Source organism: Doryrhamphus excisus, chromosome 14, assembly GCF_030265055.1.
Source record: "Doryrhamphus excisus isolate RoL2022-K1 chromosome 14, RoL_Dexc_1.0, whole genome shotgun sequence".
Taxonomy (NCBI): Eukaryota; Metazoa; Chordata; class Actinopteri; order Syngnathiformes; family Syngnathidae; genus Doryrhamphus; species Doryrhamphus excisus.
Genome location: NC_080479.1, coordinates 7,670,983 through 7,697,820, shown reverse-complemented (window position 1 = coordinate 7,697,820; position 26,838 = coordinate 7,670,983). Strand labels below are relative to the sequence as shown.

The window sequence follows — 26,838 nt, the reverse complement described above, 5'->3', positions numbered from 1 at the left end:
AAATCAATAAAAAATATAGGCGGCACAGTGGTCCAGTGGTTAGCGTGCAGACCTCACAGCTAGGAGACCAGGGTTCAATTCCACCCTCGGCCATCCTAGTGTGGAGTTTGCACGTTCGCTAGGTTAATTGGCCACTCCAAATTGTCCATAGGTATGAATGTGAGTGTGAATGGTTGTTTGTCTATATGTGCCCTGTGATTGGCTGGACACCAGTCCAGGGTGTACCCCGCCTCTCGCCCAAAGACAGCTGGGATAGGCTCCAGCACCCCCGCGACATTCATGAGGAAAAAGCGGTAGAAAATGAATGAATGAATGAATAAAAAATATCAAACTATTTAGGGGGACTTAAGAATAATTTAGGGGGGGCTGAAGCCCCCCAAAACTAAAAGGGGCCTAATGACGCCACTGGCTGCAATTGTATAGCACCTTTTTCCAGACCCCCAAAAAAAGAGGAACCACACTTTCAGTTATTTTGTGCTACCAACATTTCACAACTTCTACTTCCCAAATTAAAAAAGTTGCCGACTCTTTGCTGGAATAGCATAAAACTGCAAAATTGTAGGAAAAATGTAGGAAAAAATCTCATACGTCACCTTCTTAATGACTTCATAGTGCGCTAATTCCTTTCTAATGAGCCTTAAAGACTGTTAAAATGCTAACTAATGGCCGCCGGGCATGCAAGTCAAAGTGACCACACGCTTCTCCTTTAATGTCATCGTTACAGATTTCGAATAGAAAGCCTCGCGTCATCAAATATTTACACGCAGAGAGCAGCACAGTGGACTGACAGATGTGGCCATAACTGCCAAAACAGGCTTTGCCCCCCGTGATGGACAACGTGGAGCTGTCCGCCGCTTGTAAAGGGAACAAATGGCCTCATTAGAAGGGCCGGTGGAGGGGGACCGTCCTCACCCCAAAGGGGCGGGTATGGAGGGTGGTGTGTATGGTGTTTCCTGCAAGTGATTTTGGGTGTGCATCCATCGCTGTGGGCCCCCGATCGGCACTAAAACATCTCAATGTGGCACATCATTTCCTCTGGGGTTCTTTATAGCTTCCTGTGTGTGTGAGATGTCAAATGCACAATCCCGTCACTCAATCATCCTTTTTGTGGTGTAAAGTTGTTCCCCAATTCATGGCTTTTCCTCGTCTTTTTCATCCCGGCAAAAATCCAGGCTTTTTTTTTTTATTAAGATGTGTAGTGAAGCCTACTTAAGCTGTATCTAAGGTGCATGCTCAGAGGCAGTATCATGTCTACGAGGAAGGAGAATTGTGCAACAATTCAGCATTAGAGACATTGACCCATGTTATTCATTGGGAAAGTGTCTCCAAACTTTTGACTAGTACAGAAGTTTTGTTTCCATCATATACGGCTTATTTACTTTCATTATGTCCACTATATGGTAATAGTTAATTTCATTTCAACATGCATCAGATTCCAATTGAGTGCATCCCATAATCAGTTCCCAGTTCCACATGTCCAAAAGGAGTAGGAAGAAGCAAAGCTTATTAAATCCTACCCTTCCATCTGGTACTTTTACAGTCAGTAACTGTTACATTTGTTCACTTCCTGCTTTCCATAATACAGTTTAAGGTTTTTGGAAAGCAGGAAGTGAACAAACGTAACAGTTACTGATTGTAAAAGTACCAACAACCTTAAAACTGTATTACGGAAAGCAGGAAGTGAACAAATGTAACAGTTACTGATTGTAAAAGTACCAGATGGAGGGGTAGGATTTAATAAGCTTTGCTTCTTCCTACTCCTTTTGGACATTAAACTGTATTATGGAAAGCAGGAAGTGAACAAATGTAACAGTTACTGATTGTAAAAGTACCAGATGGAGGGGTAGGATTTAATAAGCTTTGCTTCTTCCTACTCCTTTTGGACATTAAACTGTATTATGGAAAGCAGGAAGTGAACAAATGTAACAGTTACTGATTGTAAAAGTACCAGTATATTGGTAAAAGTAAAAGTATATTGGGTAATACAAGCCGTTTAAAGCCAACATTACAATCCATTGATTAGACAATAGCCCCTGCTATACAGCGTCCAGAATAAAACAATAACTGCTAATGTCAGAGTCTATTATGTTATTTATGTCTAATGTTCATTCATTCATTCATTCATTCATTTTCTATCGCTTATCCTCACGAGGGTCGCAGAGCCTATCCCAGCTGCGAGAGGCGGGGGTACACCCTGGACTGGTGGCCAGCCAATCACAGGGCACATATAGACAAACAACCATTCACACTCACATTCATACCGATGGACAATTTGGAGTCCTAGCATGTTTTTGAAATGAGGGAGGAAACGGGTAGAACGTGCAAACACAGAGGGTCAAGTGTGGGATTGAACTCGGGTCTCCTAGCTGTGAGGCCTGTGCACTAACCACTATACCGCCGTGCAGCATTCTAATGTTTCTAATGTCTTAATCTACTACAGAACATTGGTAATACAAATGTAAATGTCACTATGGGGGTGTTAACTCATGTTTTGAGGACTCTAAAATTCCCATTATTTCCTAAACCTCCACGTTACTGCACAAAAAACATTCTCTTTATGCTCATAGTTGGGAAAATTTGTGAAATTTCACAGCAGTCAATTCAGGATGAATGTCTTTTTATTTATTTGAAGACACACATACACACTAAAAAACATGTACAGGATTTATTTTCCGCTCAACATTTACACAAAACAGTTTTTGTTTTTTTGTTTTTTAAATAAAAGTACCACAAAAAAAGAATGTACCGACACAATGTACCAATATGTTTTTCTCCATTTGGAATAAGGCCATCAGTGCTCTTCTAGTAGTAAAAATGGGAGCAACGTTGTACAGGAAAGCTTTCACAGATTAAAGTAGTGCTCTGTGCGTGTGCTGCGTAGTGCTACCATACAAAAGCGCTAAGATATTGAAATTGTGCACGAGCTGGTTAAAGAAAACAAATGATACTGTACCACATTTTGAAAAACCTTGTGCTCCATAGCTTTCACGGAGTGACGACGACACAATGTACCGACAACAAAGTACACAACGTAGTCTGCCTTGATAATAATAATCATAAGAATAATAATCATAAGAATACAAGAGTATATGGATCCTGTTTGAATATAGCTGACATAGCTGAAAAAATCAAGGTACCATTACAATTGTTATCTTCTCTTTTTTTTCTTCTCTTCTATTAAAGCGCTACAAAATCTCTAAAAGTCCAAGAGGAATTTTCTCTCCTTCACATTGGCACACGGATATCGCCGATGGCCGATGAAAGAACACGTATCTCACAATCTCGCAAAAACCCTCACAAAACGAGGAGACGCGTGCGTGTCATCATAAAGCCTTAAATAAATAGGAATTTTCACATGGAAGGTCGACACGGACTGCATGGAAAAGCAGCCGACTGCACAATGCGGCAATCTGAGCAAGATGAAAACATCGGAACGTGAGGTCAAAAGTGCTTATTTTTGTCGACAAAGATACTTTTACTCTCACGCTACATCAATCCACAATCGTTATGTAAGACGTGAACGCACGTCTTTCTCTTTTCTGTGCATTCTAAAGGTATAAAAACAGATAAAAAGAGGCAGCTAATTAATGCACAGAATGGGACATACCTATTTCGCCATAAACTATAACACTTCCACAAACCGCCAACAAGGTTGTATATCCTTGCTGTAAGCATGTCATAACGGCTACATTCACGATAACATGTAATACTTACAGCATTGTTTTGGTTATTTTTAAGCATTAGCGCTAGCATTTTATATAAGACAAAATATGTGTGTTCAATTCTTACATAAGGATTGTGGATGATGGGCTAAATCCCCCCCACTTTGTACACTGAAATACTTCAAATAAGCAAAACAATCCGCCAAAAGTTGTGTGGGCTAAGTATTCTCTTCTAAATGAGAAACGTGGTGATCAAAGACGACCACTACGTATCCCACCAGACATCCTAAAGATACTGTACTGTCTGGTACAGGTGTAACCTTCACAAAACATACTTGCTGAGAATTGTGAAGCTGTGTGCCAGTTATACCGGGCTGCATTTTAAGATGTGTAGCGAAGCCTGATTTAAGCGGTCCTCCCCGGGGGCTGATCGAGTGGGAGCTGGAACACAAAGGTACTAAGACACTATCCCATTGAATAACATGACAAAGTGTCTCCAAACTTTTGCATTTGAACCGTACCTTCATTTTCAACAACATGAATGCAGATGATGGGACTCGGAACCTGGTCCTACGAGGTCATGAGAACTGAATCCTTCGAAATGCAGCACGTGAGTGGATACTTAGTTGGCATCGAGTCCGTAGAGATATGTCGGCGACAGGAGAGGTGTTTGCTACCGTTAGTACCAACGACATTCACCCTGCTTGATTAATGAGACCAACGTTGGGGCAGACCAACATAAACTGTAACGTGGACATGCATGTGGACTAGACCATCCTAAGCTGTAACATGGACTAGACCATCCTAAGCTGTAACATGGACTAGACCATCCTAAACTGTAACATGGACTAGACCATCCTAAGCTGCAACGTGGACATGCATGTGGACTAGACCATCCTAAGCTGTAACATGGACTAGACCATCCTAAGCTGTAACATGGACATGCATGTGGACTAGACCATCCTAAGCTGTAACGTGGACTAGACCATCCTAAGCTGTAACGTGGACTAGACCATCCTAAGCTGCAACATGGACATGCGTGTGGACTAGACCATCCTAAGCTGTAACATGGACTAGACCATCCTAAGCTGCAACTTGGACTAGACCATCCTAAGCTGCAACATGGACATGCATGTGGACTAGACCATCCTAAGCTGTAACGTGGATTAGACCATCCTAAGCTGTAACATGGACTAGACCATCCTAAGCTGCAACATGGACATGCATGTGGACTAGACCATCAAGCTGAAAGTGGACTAGAGTCTCTAAGGAGGTGCTGACGACAAAGAAGGACAAGACTCAAAGACGAGACGTTTCCCGGCTCAGACCCAACTCCCCCACGCTCTCGTAGTCGGGCTCGGCCTTGGCGCCCTCGCCTTCCCTGCGCTCCTCGTCCGAGCTGCCAGTCTTTGGGATGCGGATGCTCTCGTAGCCGGGGTCGGCGCCGTCCCCGGCCGCCGAGGGCTCCCCCGGCCGGGCGTAGACATCGTGTACGGTGGCGTAGAGGTCGCTGGAGGAGCCGGCCGGGATGAGGCCTTTGAGCTCGGCGATGCTGCTGTAGTCGTGCTCCTTGTCCTCCGGGTTGGCGCCAGCGTGGTTGGTTCCGTCCACCGACGAATACGCTGAAGGCTGAAAGAAACGCAAGCTTCATGAAGCTGCAGGTACAATTCCATCATATGGGCCCCATAATTACGGTACAGTACTCCTACTACAGGCGTGCTCCCAGTAGGGCGGAATAAAAGCACTTTTACTTTCTAAAGTTTATTTAGGTTACAACTTGTACCCCCCACTAGGTCCCCCCCGCCCCCCACAGCGTACTTTCTGATCTTCAACCAGGATTTTTAGGCGTCTCGCCTTGAGCCAAAGTGCTGCCGTCTGGGGAGCGCAGGTTTTGGGAATAAGGGACTAGCAGCTTACCTCGTTGTCTGATGATGGAACTTTGTTGTGGAGCCCTGGTGCTGGAGACGGGGGGGAGTGGAGCTGGATGGGAGACAACACAAAAGATCCACAATCCTTACATGAGACAGGAACATTCTATTTTCTGTGTGTTATAAAGATATACAAACAGATAAAAAGAGGTAGGTGATTAATGCATATTATGGGACACACCTATCCTGCCTAGAAAGACTGCGATTAAAACAGCTCCATCCTAAGCTGTAACATGGACTAGACCATCCTAAGCTGTAACATGGACATGCATGTGGACTAGACCATCCTAAGCTGTAACGTGGACTAGACCATTCTAAGCTGTAACATGGACATGCATGTGGACTAGACCATCCTAAGCTGTAACGTGGACTAGACCATTCTAAGCTGTAAAATGGAGTAGACCATCCAAGGCTGCAACGTGGACATGCATGTGGACTAGACCATCCTAAGCTGTAACGTGGACTAGCCCATTCTAAGCTGTAACATGGACTAGACCAGGGGTCAGCAACCCGCGGCTCCAGAGCCGCATGTGGCTCTCCAGCCTCTTTGTTGCGGCTCCCTTTGCAATGCTTGAATATTTTTTAGCACCCGTGTGGTGAAAATGCACGTCTTTGTTATGAGTTTACAAAAATCCAACTTTGTGTGAGACCATGAATGCATCCTGACTGAGTTCTGACTGGTGACTGAATGAGCAGACAGGATGCTATCCAGTTCTCTCTGACAGGTTAACATAAAGGGAAATGAGTAATACTTTGAGTTATTTGAGTTATTAATTATTATTAATGAGTTATTTGACGATTCTAAAAAATAAATTAGAGCTCATTTAAAAACAAAAGTTTATCTCCAGTACTAGCAAGAGTACTCCAACTCGTCTTTTTTTTTTCCCTCCAATGTTGTTTTAAACATACAACGTTTTGCGGCTCCAGGCTATTTTTCTTTAGTGGGCAAGTGGGTGAAATGGCTCTTTTCATAGTAAAGGTTGCCGACCCCTGGACTAGACCATCCAAAGCTGCAACGTGGACATGACTGTGGACTAGACCATCCTAAGCTGTAACGTGGACTAGACCATCCTAAGCTGTAACATGGACTAGACCATCCTAAGCTGTAACATGGACTAGACCATCCTAAGCTGTAACGTGGACTAGCCCATTCTAAGCTGTAACATGGACTAGACCATCCAAAGCTGCAACGTGGACATGACTGTGGACTAGACCATCCTAAGCTGTAACGTGGACTAGACCATCCTAAGCTGTAACGTGGACTAGACCATCCTAAGCTGTAACGTGGACTAGACCATCCTAAGCTGTAACGTGGACTAGACCATCCTAAGCTGTAACGTGGACTAAACCATTCAAAGCTGTAACATGGAGTAGACCATCCAAAGCTGCAACGTGGACATGCATGTGGACTAGACCATCCTAAGTTGTGGACATGCATGTGGACTAGACCATCCTAAGTTGTAACGTGGACTAGACCATCCTAAGCTGTAACATGGACTAGACCATCCTAAGCTGTAACGTGGACTAGACCATTCTAAGCTGTAACATGGACTAGACCATCCTAAGCTGTAACATGGACATGCATGTGGACTAGACCATCCTAAGCTGTAACGTGGACTAGACCATTCTAAGCTGTAACATGGAGTAGACCATCCAAAGCTGCAACGTGGACATGCATGTGGACTAGACCATCCTAAGTTGTGGACATGCATGTGGACTAGACCATCCTAAGTTGTAACGTGGACTAGACCATCCTAAGCTGTAACATGGACTAGACCATCCTAAGCTGTAACGTGGACTAGACCATTCTAAGCTGTAACATGGACTAGACCATCCTAAGCTGTAACATGGACATGCATGTGGACTAGACCATCCTAAGCTGTAACATGGACTAGACCATCCTAAGCTGTAACATGGACTAGACCATCCTAAACTGTAACATGGACTAGACCATCCTAAACTGTAACGTGGACTAGACCATTCCAAGCTGTAACATGGACCTCGTTGTCTGATGGAACTTTGTTGCGGAGCACTGGTGCTGGAGACGGGATGGATGGATGACGGGGGGGGGGGGGTATTAAAGGAAAACTGCACTTAAAAAAAAAAAAAATTGCCCATCATCCACAATCCTTACATGAGACATTACATTCTCTTTTCTGTGAGTTATAAAGATATACAAACAGATAAAAAGAGGTAGGTGATTAATGCATATTATGGGACACACCTATCCTGCCTAGAAATACTGCTATTAAAACAGCTCCAAAAAACAAAACAGCCGCCTCTTTTTAGCTGTTTCTTTACCTTTAGAACACCCGGAAAAGTTCAGGTCTATGACTGACGGGTATTCTTTAAGTCTTCCAGGGATGTGGTTTTATTTCCATAGCAGTTTTGACACATTTTCCAATGCACTACGCTAACTTTTGAAATGCCAATTAGGCCACATTTGCCTATGGATCTGCATCGCCGTCAACGGCGTATCGACAAGTTCTCACAAGGCGGCGGAGGACCTCGCTAACCAATCAATGGCGTCAACCTCCTCCCAGGCTGTGACTTGGGGTGGGGGGGTGGGGGTGGGGGGACACACGAAGCTAATGTTGCACATAAGTACTCGTTTATTGAGAGAGTTATTGAGCCAAAGCCGATAGGTGGTGACAGCCTCGGTGCACGTCGCCTCGGTGATCGATGGAATCCACAAAGCGCACGTGACGGCGGCGGAAAACACCTCGGGAGCCTAACGAGAGGCTCGATATTCCCGCCAGATCGCACTAATTGGCGCGCCTTCAATTGTGACGCCTCTGAGACAAGCGTTCCCCCGCCTTTGGGGAAGATTTATTTCTTTATTTCCTAAAATAAAAGCTGCCACCGCACGAGGTGCTTAACGCTGCGGCGGCGGCGGCGCCCTCATCCATCAGGCGGCGTGATGCACGGATCAATACGGTTACCTTATGGATAAAGCCCATTTGGACACATGATTACTTTTATAGATTTGACATACAACCGGCTCCAGGCTCTTTCCATTTAATTGGGCGTCCAATTAGGATGAGTGACCCCGCCCTCTGGGCCTGAGAGACACACCAGTGTTGCGTTCAAGGAACCGTATTTAGTAGCCAAACACTGACTAACTTAGATCACACTGTTTCCCATACATTCATAATAAGCGGTGGACCGCCACGGATACATTTGGACCGCCACAGAGAGATTTTTGCTACCTTTTTAGAGGACGTGATAAGGTATGCACGGGGAAGGATTATGGGATGTTGTTCACGCGTATGAAGGAGACATAAAGACAAGCGGGACGGTAAGCCGATTAAAGCGAGACGGACAACTCAGGTGTGCTGACGTGCACGCTGACACGTGCGCATACAGTACGCTCGTACAATGGCCGGATTATCTCGTGCTTTCCAACGGCCAAAACAGGCATTCCTGCATCCCGGAGACGGGAAGCCCGACCGTGCTGGCGGCGGTCCCAGCAGCCCGTCAGGTGGGTCAAACTCATTTCGTGCCGCTCGCATACAAAGCCCGCGGGCGACACGCACGTCTTGTACGGCTGCCAACAAGTCGCGGCGGTGTTAGCGTTCGGGGGGTGGGTGGGGGGGGCTGGGGGGTAGTATGTGTGTTTGCATTTAGTGAAGTTGCACCAGCGCTACCTGAGGGCATTTACATACGGCCATTTTACATACGGCCATGCTGGTGCGTGTGCGGCAAATGCAAGCATCGCTGGACGCAGCATCATCCATCATGAAGCCAGACTGACTGTCACGGCCACGGTGGGCAGCTGGCTCTCGCCACACACACACACACACACACACACACACGCACACACACACACACACACAAATTATCCGACAAGACAAATCACCTCCTGGTCACACGTGAGCATAAACGGGAGGAGGAAACATTGGGGGGGTTAACCTTAAATCAGCCCCCAGGGGGTCTACATGCAGCACAATATATGCAAAGATACACATATCTATACGTATCCATGATGGGGGGGGGGGGGTGTGGGGGGGGGGGGTAGACAGCAAACCTTCTGCTGACTGGACTGGAGGGTCCTCATATGCACTCACAACATTAGGTCCACCTGAGCCAGATAATGCTGCATCAGCAGTTCCGTCTTCGTCGGGAAGCGTAGGACTAAAGGACTGAAGGACTAAGGGACTAGAGGAGTAAGGGACTAAGGGACTAAGGGACGAAGGAACTGGAGGACTAGAAGACTAGAGGACTAGTGAACTAGTAGACGAGAGAACTAGAGGACTAGAGGACTAAGGGACGAAGGGACGAGAGGACGAGAGGACTAAGGGACTAAGGAACTGGAGGACTAGAAGACTAGAGGACTAGTGAACTAGTAGACGAGAGAACTAGAGGACTAGAGGACTAAGGGACGAAGGGACGAGAGGACGAGAGGACTAAGGGACTAAGGGACTAAGGGACTAAGGGACTAAGGGACTAAGGGACTGGAGGACTAGAAGACTAGAGGACTAGTGGACTAGTGGACGAGAGAACTAAAGGACTAGAGGACTAAGGGACGAGAGGACTAGAGTACGAGAGGACTAAGGGACTGGAGGACTAGAAGACTAGAAGACTAGAGGACTAGTGGACTGGAGGACTAAGGGACGAAGGGACGAAGGAACTAGAGGACGAGAGGACTAAGGGACGAAGGGACAGTAGGACTAGAAGACTAGAGGACTAGTGGACGAGAGAACTAAAGGACTAGAGGACTAAGGGATGAAGGGACTCGAGGACTAGAGGACGAGAGGATGAAGGGACTAGAGGACTAGAAGACTAGAAGACTAGAGGACTAGTGGACTAGAGAACTGGAGGACTAGAGGACTAAGGGACGAAGAGATGAAGGTACGAAGGGACTAGAGGACGAGAGGACTAAGGGACGAAGGGACTGGAGGATTAGAAAACAAGAGGACTAGTGGACGAGAGAACTAAAGGACTAGAGGACTGGAAGACTAGAGGACTAGAGGACAAAGGGACAAAGGGACAAAGGGACTGGAGGACTAGAGGACTAAGGGACTAAGAGACGAAGGGACGAAGGGACTGGAAGACTAGAGGACTAGAGGACTAAGGGACAAAGGGACAAAGGGACTGGAGGACTAGAGGACTAAGGGACTAAGGGACGAAGGGACGAAAGGACTGGAAGACTAGAGGACTAGGGGACTAAGGGACTGGAGGACTAAGGGACTGGAGGACTGGAGGACTGGAGGACTAGAGGACTAGAGGACTAGAGGACTAGAGGACTAGAGGACTAGAGGGGCAATGGTAAAGCAGATTTAGAAAGCAACTGCGTGCTTCCCTTAAGAGAGAACAACCAGCGGTCTTGAACCTTTAGAAAACACCAACAGAGAACTTTGTTCATCTCCACCAGTCTGGGCCATCCTTCAGTCGTGATGCTTGGTTATCAGCAGAACATCCACAAGTTAAGTTTGAGCAATAAATCCAACAAGTTCTCAACAACAGGAAGAGAGCGCACGGCCAAAAAAGGCGGGGCAGATACAAACATGGACGTCACGCTGAGGTGTGAAACCCTTCAGCAACGGGACTAATGGAGCGAGTCGGGACGAGCCCCTCCAGAAGACAACGGCAGCCCAGGAGGGGGGAGGCGAAGGGGGAGCACACGGTGAAAGGTTTAACTCCCGTCTGCGTTCCCACTTGAATTCCCGTGTCCAGCCGGGAAGAAGAAAGCCGTAAACGGCGCCCCGACACGTTGGCACCTTGTAAAGCGCTAATGGCAAACAGTCCACACGTGCGCCGCACACGCCGCCCGCAGGAAACAGCCCTCACCTTTCCGTTGTGCAGGACCGCGCCAACGCCGTTCGCCAGCACGGCCTGGTTGTCGTTCTCATCCAGAACCTTCTCCGGCACCGGCGGGGGCAAATCGTCGGGTTCCTTGCAAGCGGGGGTGGCGCCACAGCCGCGGCCGTTGTAGTTATTGTCGGCAGAGCGCCGCTTGGCCTCCAGGTCGGCGCTGTTGCGGCTCTTCTTGTTGCGGTCCACCGAGGCGTACTCCACCGTGCTGGGGCTGACGTGGCCGTTGAGGAGGAGGGGGCCACGGAGGGGCGACGGGGCGGCCGTACCGTTGGCGAGGGCCAGCTTCTTCGGGGGGTCTTTCAGCTCCTTGACCGTCTCGTAGAGGGAGTCCTCGATGCTGATGTCGCGGGACGTCGCCGCCATGTCTTTCACCACCTGGACGAAGGACAGAGAACGTTATTCTAGAACCCCCAAGGGGGCGTGGTCCTCCTTGAAGGAGCACTGACCTCGTAGGTGCTGTCCCCTGACGAAGGTGGGGGCGCGTCCCTGATCAGGGAACCGTTGGCCGGGATGCTGGGGAGCTCGCGGTCCTGAGGACACTTGGAGGACCTGTGCTCTGATTGGCTGGAGGGTATGTCCTCTGAGGGATGGGGGCTGCTGGCTTCTGTGAGGACTGGACACGCACACGCACACACACACACACACACACACACACACACACGCACACGCACACGCACACGCACACGCACACGCACACACACACACATACACACACACACACACGCACACACACAGACTTTAGAACATCTCATTCGGCAGAAGAGAGCTAACGAGGTCATGTGACGTACTGGTACCGCTGGTTCGAGGTCCGTTGTGGGAGCTGCTGACCCCCACGTCCGTCACGGGGCTTTCGGGCGATTGGCTGATGGCCTCCTTATCCGATGTCTTACGGGACAAACAAAACGTCAGCGTTATCATTTCGTGTGCATTTCCTTGAACTCACAGGTTCTACGCGTGGGGCCTTAAAGGGTCCATGACGTAATATTTCAACTTGATTAATCATGTCAGGGACCCTTTAAGTCAGGGGTCTCAAACTCGCGGCCCGCGGGCCAAATGTGGCCCGCAGAACACTAGTTTGAGGCCCCCGCCTTGATATGAAAGTTTAATGTTTGATATGGATGCTGTATGGTATCATGTACCCAGAAAAAGTTATTACGTTTGATTAATGTTCATGTTAAAGGTTAAATAACTGTTAATAGTTATCCTCCCTATCGGTGTGGAAGTGGTACGTTTTTGGCTGTTTAAGTTTCAAGGAAATAACTTGAAGGCTACCGTTTAGGTCGCTAGCTCTCTAGTTTGCGAGTTAGCATGTGTCTCAAGACCCTGCAGTTGCGCAATATGTTGTAAATAAAAAGAGTATAAATGTGACTATAGTCGTGTTTTGTCATGTCTACAGGGCTCTAATAATGCTTTGTTCATTTTCATACGTGGTTTCTTAAGTTTTTATTATTTGCCGTTTTATTATTATTATTATTATATTTATTTATTTATTACTGATTGATTTATTTTCTTTATTCTTGATTTGTTTATTTATTTTTCATCTTATTTTGTGTAGAAAAATAAAAAGTAAGATATTTGAGAACAGTGGAATGTTTTATCAGAGCTTTTCTTGTAGAAAATTGGAACCAAAGTGAAGTTTTTTTTTTATTTTTTTGTTTTTAATAAATGCGTTTTTTTGGGGGTTTTTTTGGGGGGGGGAAACCTGATGCGGCCCAGTCTCACCCAGACCCTAGCTCCAGTGGCCCCCAAGTAAATTGAGTTTGAGACCCCTGCCCTAAGTCATGGACTGTTTCATTACCATCAAAGGTAGGTTACATGTATGCTACCATAACAAGTGCACACCTTCCAGAAGATGCCCCCAGGGATACGTTGCGGTCGTCAAGGCACATGCATGATATGACTTCATCATTTGGCTTTGAAACACATTTTTTTCCCCCTCTTTCTAAATAAATGTGTGGACGTTTTAAAGAACGTTGATAAAAGAGGAAGGGGGGGGGGGTCTGCTAATCAGGGAGGAAGGCCGCCAGGAGTCGTGATAACGAGCACCCTGAGAAGCTCTCATACTGTCCGGTTCAAATGAGGACGGACGCGCTTGGTTCATCAACAGCGACACCCGGTGGCCACAACCCCTCATAGCAGCGCCACCGTCAATGAGGTCATCTTTTGACTATTTTAGGACCAAACTGCGGCGTTTTAACTCTTTCTTTTCATCGCTGGAGCTTCCTCATCATAAATCCATCATTACAAGTGTTGAAAAATTCATCTAATTAAATTCAATACAAGAAATTTGTTTTTTAAATGTAGAAAATATAGAATATTTTAAATTGGCAAAATACTGATTTATGTTATTGTATTTTCTTAGAAGGTGACTACATTACACAAAGCTTTGATTGTAATGCCGTAACAGTGAGCACCATTGTTATTATTATTTCATATTATTGTTTATTATTATTGTTTCATATTATTATTGTTTCATATGCAGCTGTGTTGCCTTCAAAGGGAGGCGTGAACTCACTCCATCCATGAGGTCCACACGGTCTCCTGCAGGAGGCCCACCGACTGCTTTCTTCTGCCTGCAAACCAAGACAGCGTCCATCAAAAGTCAGCGTTGCCGTGGTTACAAATGCATCATTTCTTCATCATCGGACGTCGTGGGCGTGTTGCGCCTCACCCCTGACAGCTCGTGCACAGCAGCAGCACCACGGACACCAGCAGCAGGGCGGCCAGGGCGCTGAGGGTGACCGCCAGGAGCAGCTGCCCGCCGCCCGGCAGGTTCGCCGCCTCCCCGCCTCCCGCAGCCGCCGCCCCTGACCAGACCACGCCCGCCTCCGGCCCCCACCACACTCCAGTCAGCACCGGCGCCATGACACATCACACCGTGGTGGGAGGACAGGACATCGGACTGGAGGCGCCGCCTGGAAAGAGAAGAAACTTTTATTTTATTTTTATATAGCTCATAAAAACATCATTTATTTGATTATTTGTCATTATTATTTATGTATGAATTATTTATGTACACACTGAAATCAAGTCCTACTATTTCCCTGACTATATATTTCAGATGTTTCAACAACTTCATTGCATTAAACTTGTTTAATTTAATACTTTACACATTACAAGCTTATACAGGCGCATTACAAAAAATATACCTGGTCTTTTTGGCCAATATGGGAAACAAAAGTGGAATTGAAATGCAATTTGCAAGCAAACATGGACGAAAATACTACTATTGCCTGCCACTCATGTTGTGGCCACAAGGGGGCAGCAGAGATCAGCTCTCTGCCTGCAGTGCAGTGCGGAGGCTGCGGCAGTGACCCTTCCACAGATGTCAACATCAGCAACCTCCTCACATCTTTTACCAAAGGGTATTTTAGCCTCGGATTCTTATCACAGGTGGAAAAACAACAAAAAATGGAGGCGTAGTGGGTTGCTCTCCACTGCGGCATCCACCGGGACGGAAGCTTATTGCGGGCAAAACTAGCCAATGATCTCCAACTCCTACTTTAATATTTACTCACACCATAAATGGAGCCTTACCTTGACACTGAGGTTACACTGAGTTGCTGCGCCTAGTTGCCTCGCTAACATCTACAGCCAGGGCGTCCCTTCTGGGACAGGACGTGATGGCGTGCGCATCTGGCCCGTAATGAGCTACGTAATCTATCCCACGTCTCCATCGATCCGAGCAAGAGGACACGTCCTCCCTTCATGAAGATGTTCCAGGGGTGTCCCAGTGGTGTAAACCAGAGTACTGACACGTCTGCATCGCCATGGCAACACTCTCCCTTTGTAGGATTAGAATCACTATGGCGACAATTAAGCTGCAGGTGGCGTCTTCTCCTGTGATGATGGATAAAGTTAAGAGTAATGGAATATACATCTATTGTCATGCACCCCTGCTGTGTATTATGCAATACATATAGTGTTGAGTGGGTGTTGCCATGGTAACCCTACCCCCTCCCGTGCACCGGGCTCATGATTGCAGGATGACAAATTGATCTGTCCTCCCAAAGTCAGGAAAAAGGAGCTGCACAACGTAAACAAGAATCGACTACTGACACCAAATACGGACTAAAGTAGCAGGACACGCCTCTTAATCCATCCATTTATCAATCCGAGGGTTGGATTAGATCCCAGATTCATTCATTATGCTGATGTTTTTGATGTTCATGCTACGTATAAGGATGAGCGGTATAGGAGATGGTGGATTCTCACCACTAGGGGGGGTCAAATGAAAAACAAGTTGAAGTCAGCACAGGAAGTGCTGCAAAGCGACACACCTTGGTCCTTTTGGTCTCTGTGACATTTTCATTTGAAGCAGGAAGTGCATCCGAGTTCACGGTCGACCTGGAAGGCCGGGCTGGACGCTCACGTCACACGACACACTTCCTGTCCCGCACCAAGACCTGGCCTGCTGATGTTTTTCCACCGACACAAGGATTTTTACTTTCACAGTACACAACATGAGATCAAGAAAAATAGAGTACTACTACTACTACTACTACTACTACTACTACTAATGATTATAATAATAACAGTAATCATGGCAATCATCGCCATCCATTTCCTCTTACTCTTATCTGACTGCGACTATAAATGTCTGCCAAGCCTAAACATCTGATCGCTTTCTCTACGCTTCATTTCGTATTTCACTTCTGTAAAAAATTACTTTTTTTAAAAAAGGGAAGCGTAGAACCTCACCCTGGGCAGATGACATCACTGAGACATCACTGAGAGATCACTGAGAGACCACTTAGACCTCACTGAGAGACCTCACTGAGAGACCACTGAGAGACATGACTGAGAGACCACTGAGACATCACTGAGAGACCACTGAGAGGCGTCTCTGAGGCATCACTGAGACATCACTGAGACATCACTGAGAGACCACACTGAGAGACCTCACTGAGAGACCTCACTGAGACATAACTGAAATACATGACTGAGAGACCACTGAGACATAACTGAGAGACCACTGAGACATAACTGAAATACATGACTGAGAGACCACTGAGACATAACTGAGAGACCACTGAGACATAACTGAGAGACCACTGAGACATAACTGAGAGACCACTGAGAGACCACTGAGACATAACTGAGAGACCACTGAGACATAACTGAGAGACCACTGAGAGACCACTGAGACATAACTGAGAGACCACTGACTTATCAAGCAAAAACAAAACAAAGAAAGAGTCAGATGATTAACGATGAAAAGGCCGGTTGTGCAAACGGCGGCGATGAGACAAAGCGGTTGGGCGTGTGATGATGATAATGATGACGATGATGCAGATATGCAAATCAGAACAGCCACTGCAATCGACCAAAACAACAACAAAAAAAACAGACGAAATGGACTGTCGTGACGTGACCTTTCTCTGCAGACTGATGGTGGTTCGGGATGGGATGGAGGGGGGTGGGTGCAAGCACGGCGATTGAACTGCTGACCCCCCGGGCGTCTTGGAGGAGGGGGGAGGAAGCGACAAAAGAGCTGGTGTGCGCTAGTCCTCCTCTGAAGCTAAACACACAATCCTCAATAGCGACCTACTGTACATGGATTAGCGTGGAGGAGGAGAGGATGCATGCTAGCTTGGTGAAGATGAAAAGATGACATGGCTCCATTAGGACCCTGATGGGACACTTCCTCCACCTGGGCTCATTACCGCTGATCTGAGCCGCAACAGGATGATGGTACACAGCTATGTGACCAATAGGTGTGTGTGTGTGTGTGTTGAAATGGAAATGTGATCCACCTTCAAAAGAAACAATGGGGGTGGGGGTTGGGGTTCTGTTAAACGACCCAGATGGGGCACGTGGCAGGGGGTCCGGCCCTCTTCTCTAATGTTGGACCGCTTTACTGGAGGATGTGATGGAGAGGTCCACATGCTAGTGTGTGTGTGTGTGTGTGTGTGTGTACAGATCATCTAGAATTCAATCCAAAATGTGCCTTAAAAGCCCTTTTTTGGTTATTTTGGGAAAGTGATGACCAAAAAAGTGATGATAACCATAGAGCCAGAAATGGAGAAGAAGTGGTAACACATATGACTATTTCCTGGCTGCTCAGAACCAAATGGCCACATCTCAATGTCAATCACCGTCAATTAAGAAGCACATTGGCATGGAAAAGTCAGCCGGTGCCAAGAGACACGCCCCCCCCCCCCCCCAAGACACATTCTCCCCTGCTCTCAGATGCCGTTTTCTGGTTCCAACGTGATTCAACACGTCCTTCCTAAGGATATGGTAAAATATGGAAGCCTGCAGGCGCTCCAATGGACACAATCAGGATACAGCAGATGGGGGTTGGACGGGGTGGGGTGGGACCATGTGTGTTGGGGAGGGGGGGGGGGGGGGGGTGAAGACAACCCTCCGACGGCAATCTTCAGATTTTGTGTAAAATCCATCCCATTGCACGCTCCAGCCGGGAAATGGGGGTTGGGGGGGGGGGGGGGGGGGGGCTGGCGGATGATTGCAGTCTTTCATTTTTTTTTCCAACACCCTTGAAGTTCCTTGTTGGAAAATAACTTTAGTGGATTTGTCCTTGTCCTTATATGACATGACGTCCAACAACACGGATCCCTACCGTCTTATGGACTGATCTTTGACCTTTGGCTTCAGTTAGCTCCTAAATCTGGGCTGGGGAAGCCTTTAAAAGCAAACGGATGCTTGCCTTCACACGGAACCTCCATTAGTCTTGAACATTTAGAGGTTAAACGTAAAGAACGTTGATTCCGGGAGGTTCGGACAAAACTCACCACGCTCATGTCCATGATCTTATGGACTGATCCTTGGTTTCAAGTACCTCAAAGATTGCGTATTCAAAGAGTGAAGCTGAAAGAACATCGATTGAAGAATGGCCGACATGCGACCTTGCTGATATTACCAAAAATCAATAGGTGTGTCTGCCCAGAACTCTTCACGTAACATTAGAGTTTGAACTGGAACACACAGACACACCCTTTCCCAGGGTGAAATTAGAAATGAAATCACCCGCCCAGTCTCGATCTAGTTACGACCCCTCCAGTGCAGACGGCGGTGTCTCCTGGTGGAATAACGAAACACGTCGCAGGACATTACTAACGGCTCGTCTTTACGACTTGACGACACGAGGAAGGTGCTGGGGGTCCATCAGCGACATAAAAATCATGTCAGGTCTGGATAATGGGAGTTAGTGGGAGGCTGGGGGGGGGGGGGGGGGTATTTGCACAGACTTGGCCTTAAGCTGCTTGGACAGCAACAAAAAAAAAAAAAGAAAAAGTCCCTGGGTAATCCCGCAACCAAGATTTCCAGGAAACCTGGATTGGGCGGCCGTGGGGTCAAATCCTTCAATTTCCCCAAAACATACAAGCACCCCCGGTGGCCATAATCCTACGCAACATCATATTTCCGGCGGGTGTGGGGTGTGTACTTTAGTGTGTGGGTGTGTGAGCGATGGCGACCAACTGGCGAGTGTCATCAGGAGAAAAAAAACGGCCCCCCAGGGACTGGCGCAGCTTGTTGGTCCTGCTGCCGCCCACCAAAAGGAACTACTGGATGCAAAGACCATGAAGCCAAAAGCTGCCTTTTCATATTCCTGCTGCTAATTCTTCTAGAAAATATGTAATCATATCTTTACAAATATATAACCGGGTTGTAATATGCATGCCAGACCAGTAGTGGACGCTGTCCAATGTCAACAACCGCTTTTCTTGGAACTGATTTCAAGCGCTATTTCCCCCGCCTGCTGTGGTTATTAACACTTTCCGGGCCAACGGGACGCCATTGTTGGGCGGCTACAGTCCGGCGGCCCACATTGCCACCTGCTCTGGGAGGGACTTTCTGGGTCGCTGGCGGATTACCCAAGTCCGGCAGGAGGATGATGGGAAGTGGGGGTCCACAAATGGGTCAGGACAGTTGCTACATTTCAAAGCTTGGCACAAAGAAAGCGAGCGCTCACTTCCTGTGGTTTGCCTCAGGTTTATATTGACGTCTTGCTCTCGTTGATCACATGGCTGTTTCTGACCGAGTACGATATTGTACAACACAGCAGCAACAGAAGCAATGTTGTAAAAAAGGGGGAAAAAGCTCAGCCGGCAATAATGTTGCTGATGTAAACAACAGCACCGCAAGTGTAACACGCAGGACCAACAGTTCAGCAGCAACACGTTAAAGCGCACATAGAGGTAGACAAGGCTGCCATGATACACAGCCTAATGCCATTCATTTAACAGCTGGGTCTTAAACGGCAATAAAAAAAAAAAAGCTCACGCACACTCGGACACATTCACACATGCGAAGTTATGCCTGTACACGCCCGCCGAGTGGGCAAGCGTTAGCGGCTTTGCAGGCCCAAATCTCCAATATCCTGGAGAACAGATAAGCCTATCAAAACGTCTACACTGCAGTAATCAGGCGCTAATCCTACAGTTATTATAGGCGACAAACCTGTACTTAGTATTCTTAATTCCATTACGTTTTGGGCTTGGATTACGGCAAGGAAATAAGCGCTTATTGTGGAATTGATATTTCAAAACAAGACCCAAACAAAGTGGACAAAGAGAACGCTGCATGTGTGTTGGAACTCTAAATGGGATATTCCTAATAGGAAATGGAATATTTGGACAACTGTTTATGACATGAAATAACACTCCTATAGTCACCTCTACACTCCTGTCATTCTTTGATTACGCCACATTGCTCAACGGTCATGGGCAGGCGACTGAATCACAGCAGGGAACGCAAGAGACGGCTATGGCTTAAACATGAGCAAGCTTGCGGGCTAACTAGTTAGGCTCCAATTTCTTTTCTCTGTTCTCTAACTTTACAAAGGGTTTAAAGAAGGACAAAGAAGGCACCAAATTACCACTTCCACATGGAATGGGAGGAGAACTTGTTTTCACTCTATCATGTCGGGCATGGGGCGGCACGGCGGTCGAGTGGTTAGCGCGCAGACCTCACAGCTAGGAGACCAGGGTTCAATTCCACCCTCGGCCATCTCTGTGTGGAGTTAGCATGTTCTCCCCGTGCATGCGTGGGTTTTCTCCGAGTACTCCGGTTTCCTCCCACATTCCAAAAACATGCTAGGTTAATTGGCCACTCCAAATTGTCCATAGGTATGAATGTGAGTGTGAATGGTTGTTTGTCTATATGTGCCCTGTGATTGGCTGGCCACCAGTCCAGGGTGGACCCCGCCTCTCGCCCAAAGACAGCTGGGATAGGCTCCAGCACCCCCGCGACCCTCATGAGGAAAAAGCGGTAGAAAATGAATGAATGAATGAATGAATGTCGGGCATGCCATGGTGGCTGACTCCGTGTGGCAATCTAATGTCTCAATAATGGAGCATTGTTGACGTCTACTGGCCAGAATTGCTGGAGCCTATCCCAGCTGTCTTCGGGCAAGAGGCGGGGTACACCCTGGACTGGTGGCCAGCCAATCACAGGGCACATATAGACAAACAACCATTCACACTCACATTCATACCTATGGACAATTTGGAGTGGCCAATTAACCTAGCATGTTTTTGGAATATGGGAAGAAACAAGATGGCCGAGGGTGGGATTGAACTCAGGTCTCCTAGCTGTGAGGCCTGCGAGCTAACCACTCGACCGCCGTGCAGCCCCATTTACTACATGCACGTCAATATTTTTACTCATGTACAATGTCCATTGTCCTCCATTGTTGCTATGCGTCTTTTCCTAAAAATGGCTTCTTTTTGGCGAAAGTTGAGTGTGTTGTAATTTTACTGTAATCCTTGACACAGCTGCCAGACATATCCTCTGTCGCTGGCGCCTCCAGCAACGAAGCGGGCACCCCCGCCGAATTTATGACACACTCACGGCAAGACAATACATCACCAGGCTACCCTAACACAATCTTAACAATAACATCGCCATGGCGACATCACAACAATTGTCATGGTGATAATCATAGCCGTAACAGTGCAGCAGCGGCATTCGTTCGGCGAGCGCTGCGACCGTAGCTGAGCCTTAGACGGTGACACAGCAGTTCTTCCCCGCCGGGGCGGAACTAAAGGCGGCTAACCTTTTCACACACGCGCTTGCTTTCATCGGCTACAAAGGAGGAATGAAGAAATTAGGATGCGAGGCAGCACATGACGATGACGATGATGCCAGTGGCCTCATCCATCCCCTAGCAACCCACGTAACCCGGGGCGACAGCTCCTTGCCGACGCACAGACTCTGCTTTGTGGGCTTACATTATTTCTGCTTTCTTTGATGTGTTGGCGAGAAATGTTGACGTGGTGAAGGCGAACAGCGCCACCTGTTGTGTACACGGACATTCAATTTTTTTAATATTTTTTTTATTTCTACAACTTTATTCAAGGGCGGCACGGTGATCTAGGGGTTAGCGCGCAGACCTCACAGCTAGAAGACCAGGGTTCCAGGGTTCAATCCCACCCTCGGGCATCTCTGTGTGGAGTTTGCATGTTCTCCCCGTGCATGCGTGGGTTTTCTCCGGGTACTCCGGTTTCCTCCCACATTCCAAAAACATGCTAGGTTAATTGGCAACCCCAAATTGTCCATAGGTATGAATGTGAGTGTGAATGGTTGTTTGTCTATATGTGCCCTGTGATTGGCTGGCGACCAGTCCAGGGTGTACCCTGCCTTACGCCCGAAGACAGCTGGGATAGGCTCCAGCACCCCCCGCGACCCTCGTGAGGAAAAGCGGTAGAAAATGAATGAATGAATTAACTTTATTAAATGTTAAATGTTATTGTCCCTTTTCCGGAAATGGCTTTCTTGGGTCTTAGAGACAAGGGCGCCACCTGTAGTGTTGGCATGGACACAGCAGCCTATGAATGGCTTTCTGGACCCAAGCGGGGATAATGTGTTTATCCGTGCAGACGTAGCTTGAAAAAGACTCATTAGCTTGGAACATTCTTCCGGGACTGCCGTTGATGGAAAACCTGCACGCTCGGCTGCCTCGGTGAAGCGCATGCGGGCTCTCCGCTTGTTTCTGGCCGTTACTGAACGCGAGACGACAGCGGCCCCGACTTCAGGCGACAAATGTGTTGTGAGGTTTCTGGAACAGCGCTGGTATTGTTTGGGGATGAGACGGGGTGGGGGGCGGCGGCGGTGGGTGTTTAGGGATTGTCGACGGGGGTTACAATCGCTGCATTGCTTTCTGGGTAGTGGACAAACGTATTGCGTAGGTCCGGCAGCAGCACAACAGCTGGAAACAGCTGGCCTGCTTGAGCTGGTGTCTTAGAAGCTTTGCTTTCAGTGGAGCAAAACAGCAAGGCCACCCTAAGTGGGGAATACTATTGATACACACAATATGAGGGATGGGGGGGGGGGGGTCGTCTTAAAAACTTTTCTCAATGTTTAAAGCAGGGGTCTCAAACTCAATTTACCTGGGGGCCACTGGAGCTAGGGTCTGGGCAAGGCTGGGCCCCATCAGGTTTTCCACAAAAAAAAACGCATTTATTAAAAACAGAAAAATATACAAACTTTTTCAGTGCTTTGGTTCCGATTTTCTACAATAAAAGCTCTGATAAAACATTCCACTGTTCTCAAATATCTTCATTTTTATTTTTCTACACAAAATAAGATGAAAAATAAATAAACAAATCAAGAATAAAGAAAATCAATCAATCAGTAATAAATAAATAAATATAATAATAATAATAAAACGGCAAATAATAAAAACTTAAGAAACCGCATATAGTTGGTGGGTAGACAAATTATTTTTTTCAGATTAAAATGAACAAAGCATTATTAGAGCCCTGCAGACATGACAAAACACGACTATAGTCACATTTATACTCTTTTTATTTACAACATATTGCGCAACTGCAGGGTCTTGAGACACATGCTAACTCGCAAACTAGAGAGCTAGCGACCTAAACGGTAGCCTTCAGGTTATTTCCTTGAAACTTAAATAGCCAAAAACTTACCACTTCCACACGGATAGGGAGGATAACTATTAACAGTTATTTAACCTTTAACATGAACATTAATCAAACGTAATCATTTTTTCTGGGTACATGATACCATACAGCATCCATATCAAACTTGCGCGGGCCGCACTGACATTAAACTTTCATATCAAGGCGGGGGCCTCAAACTAGTGTCCTGCGGGTTTGAGACCCCTGTCCCAATACTTACGGTACTTATGGTGTAGAACAAGTGCTAGTAAAATACTAGAAATACTTTGTTGCTGTGTTGTGTGTCAGCAGAGTAGCTAAGAATAGACCTAGCAAGGCGGGATAGAGACCGGTCCCCAAGCCTCATTTAGTTGCCCTGACTCAGGCACTGAACTCACCACTTTACAGCCGGGGTGTGTTTGTTGCCACAAGGCCGCAAGATGCTGCGAGTACGCGTATGTATGGAAGAGAATGGGAGGAATTCCCCTCTCCATTCAAAAGCCGAATTTAGCCTAAGTTTATTGTGAGCCGGCCCGCCGACAAGGGAGACGTTTTCTCATTTAGTGCAATCAAAAGGAACAATGAAACAGAAGGGCTGCCGACGAGTGAAAAGCAGGGCCAAGATGGCGGTGCGGGTCAAAACCAGGCCTAATTATTGTTGAATACGCCACCAAGCGGGGCTGGAAGGGTCCATTCATCGTCACAATAGTATCCATTTTTTTTATATTGCATGTGGAGTGACTGTAAAAAAGTAAATCGTTTATGAAATATATTTATTTTATAATTATATCAGACTCCAAATTGTCCATAGGTATGAACGTGAGTGTGAATGGTTGTTTGTCTTTATGTGCCCTGTGATTGGCTGGCCACCAGTCCAGGGTGTACCCCGCCTCTCGCCAGAAGACAGCTGGGATAGGCTCCAACCCCCCACCCCCACGACCATCATGAGGATAAGCGGTAGAAAATGAATGAATGAATAATTACATTAGAATTGTTATATTATTATAATTATATTAGAATTTATATACGTTTTAGATGTAAAAAATTCATTCATTCATTCATTCATTCTCTACCGCTTTTTCCTCACGAGGGTCGCGGGGGTGCTGGAGCCTATCCCAGCTGTCTTTGGGCGAGAGGCAGGGACGCAAGAGACGGCTATGGCTTAAACATTAGCAAGCTTGCAGGCTAACTAGTTAGGCTCCAATTTCTTTACTGTGTTCTGAACTTTATGAACGGTTTAAAGAAGGACAAAGAAGGCACCAAATTACCACTTCCACACGGAATGGGAGGAGAACTTGTTTTGCACTCTATCATGTCGGGCATGCCATGGCGGCTGACTCCGTGTGGCAATCTAATGTCTCCTGGCCAGAATTGCTGGAGCCTATCCCAGCTGTCTTCGGGCGAGAGGCGGGGTACACCCTGGACTGGTGGCCAGCCAATCACAGGGCACATATAGACAAACAACCATTCACACTCACATTCATACCTATGGACAATTTGGAGTGGCCAATTAACCTAGCATGTTTTTGGAATGTGGGAGGAAACCGGAGTACCCGGAGAAAACCCACGCATGCATGGGGAGAACATGCAAATGGTCGAGGGTGGAATTGAACCCTGGTCTCCTAGCTCCTAGCGCGCTAACCACTCGACCGCCCAATTTTTCCGCCCATGTAAACAATTAAATAATAATAATAAAAAATAGCTTGGATGGCCCATCATTTCAATAACACTCCAACAGTGACATGGAGTTTGTACCGCCAGTGGCATGCGTACCACAGTTTGAGAACCAACGTTCTAAAATAACCAAATTTTTCTGATCTTATTTTTATCCATTTGTCTGGTTTCTATTCCTCATCCCCAACCTTGAACCCCCCACCCTCCCACCTTCTTTTTCTTCTTTTGTTTGCGTCCCTGCCGCCGATATCGTAAATAGAAAGTGTATGGGCTCCTTCCTCCTCCTCCGCCTTCCCTTTCCCCTCGCCGCCTCATAATAGGAAATGCCGGCGTTATCTGGACGAGTATGAATATAAGCGGCATGTGTATGCCTTCTCTGCAGGCTTGAATGCAGCCGGAAAAAAGAAAGAAGAAAAATGTGGCCGACGCAGGAACACGCTCAGCAGACGCTCCATTAGGCACACGCACGTCTTGTAAAAAAAAAAAAAAAAAAAAAACAGATCTATGGATGTGACCTCAAAGAAAAATAATACGTTTGGAAGGAATCTCAGCAGACAGGAAGTAAGACGATTGGCCCCGTTTTGGGAGACATCCTGCTGAGTCGGCATTTCCCCTCCTAAGACTCCACGACAGAGGATGCTTCAGACTTAATCGGACACAAAAATCACCATTTCCTTCCATTTCTAAAGAGCTGTTGCTGTACCCCCCCCCCCCCCCAACAAAGCCATGATGTCATTCGTGGGATGAACCACCTCATTTCTAGAAAAGAAATCAATACCAAAAAAAGTCAAAATCTGCGGCACGCTGGGCTCCTTTGGATAAAGGGACGTCCTTTCCACCCCCCTTCAACAGGACTCCCCCCTGACTAACCAGCGTAACGAGTGTCCTCCGAGTCGTCTGAGGAGAACAGCACCTCACTAAAGTTAGCGTTGGAAGCTCGCCACAAACATTCCTGCGACGCCTGCCCCTCATAAACATTCCATCATAGGCGCTAACAGACCAGGCCGGAAAGACCTTGTTTGCTTTATGCGTCGCATACGAAGGAACTTCTTGCGATTCGGGCTAAAGGGTAAACAACCAGCGGTGATTGACAGCAGTGCTGAGTGCGTGCGGGGGGGGGCTGACGAGGTGACAGTGTGTAGACGTGTCTGAGTGTACAGAAAGTGTACAGCATCCCCCTTCTTGCTGTGGAGTGGTGCTGATGCAGCACTGACAATGCAGGGGGAGGGGTGGGGGTGGGGGGTTGCATGCCGGGGCCCCCAGAGGGATGCTCGATTCACACACCGCTTTATGAAAACACCACAGGTTGTTTACGCATCCACTGCAGTCCATCAACTCGGAATTGTGTTTAAATGGAGGAAAAGGGTTGAAAGGACAAATGGGGTACGGTACGGTACAGTACGGTACAGTACAGTTCGGTATGGTATGGTATGGTACGGTACGGTACGTGTCTCTGTCAGGGGTGTCACAAGGTCTAAACTTGAGTTCTAACTTCAACAAGGAATAACAAAACAGTGGAATCCCTCACTCGGAACGCCTCCGGCATGCCCCGCAGTTTGAGGAACGCTGGTCGGAAGACATAAATCACGAGCTTCTAATTGGAGACGGTCGCATGCAGGAAGCTCTCTCGCTCTCTCTCTCTCTCTCTCTCTCTCTCTCTGTCTTTCAGCGACACATTTCCAGCCGATGAGGGACTTGACTTGATTTCCCACGAGAGCGCCCCTGAAGCAATCTCGGCTAATCGCATCTGCCGTGTTTACTCGCTGGGAACGCACTCGCGCGTTCAGAAATGTGTGTAATGGAAATTTGGGTGAATTCCATTCTAAGTGAACCATGGGATACAGTAAGTGGCCCACCCAGGACACAAAGGTCACCCCTTGTCCAGAACAC

At 47.2% G+C, this 26,838-nt stretch overlaps 1 protein-coding gene across 1 annotated transcript in view; it reads right to left on the bottom strand.

Annotated features, from left to right (window-relative positions):
• Positions 1-2,422: 2,422 nt before the first annotated feature.
• pag1 (phosphoprotein membrane anchor with glycosphingolipid microdomains 1) overlaps positions 2,423-26,838 on the bottom strand; it is a 29,463-nt gene continuing 5,047 nt past the window's right edge. The window contains exons 2-8 of the mRNA XM_058046874.1: positions 14,079-14,322; positions 13,923-13,980; positions 12,196-12,292; positions 11,854-12,020; positions 11,381-11,782; positions 5,580-5,642; positions 2,423-5,291 (exon numbers count right to left, since the gene is read on the bottom strand). Coding sequence (XP_057902857.1) covers positions 4,962-5,291; positions 5,580-5,642; positions 11,381-11,782; positions 11,854-12,020; positions 12,196-12,292; positions 13,923-13,980; positions 14,079-14,272 — 1,311 coding nt within the window. The 5' untranslated portion in view covers positions 14,273-14,322 and the 3' untranslated portion in view covers positions 2,423-4,961. The remainder of the gene's footprint in view (positions 5,292-5,579; positions 5,643-11,380; positions 11,783-11,853; positions 12,021-12,195; positions 12,293-13,922; positions 13,981-14,078; positions 14,323-26,838) is intronic.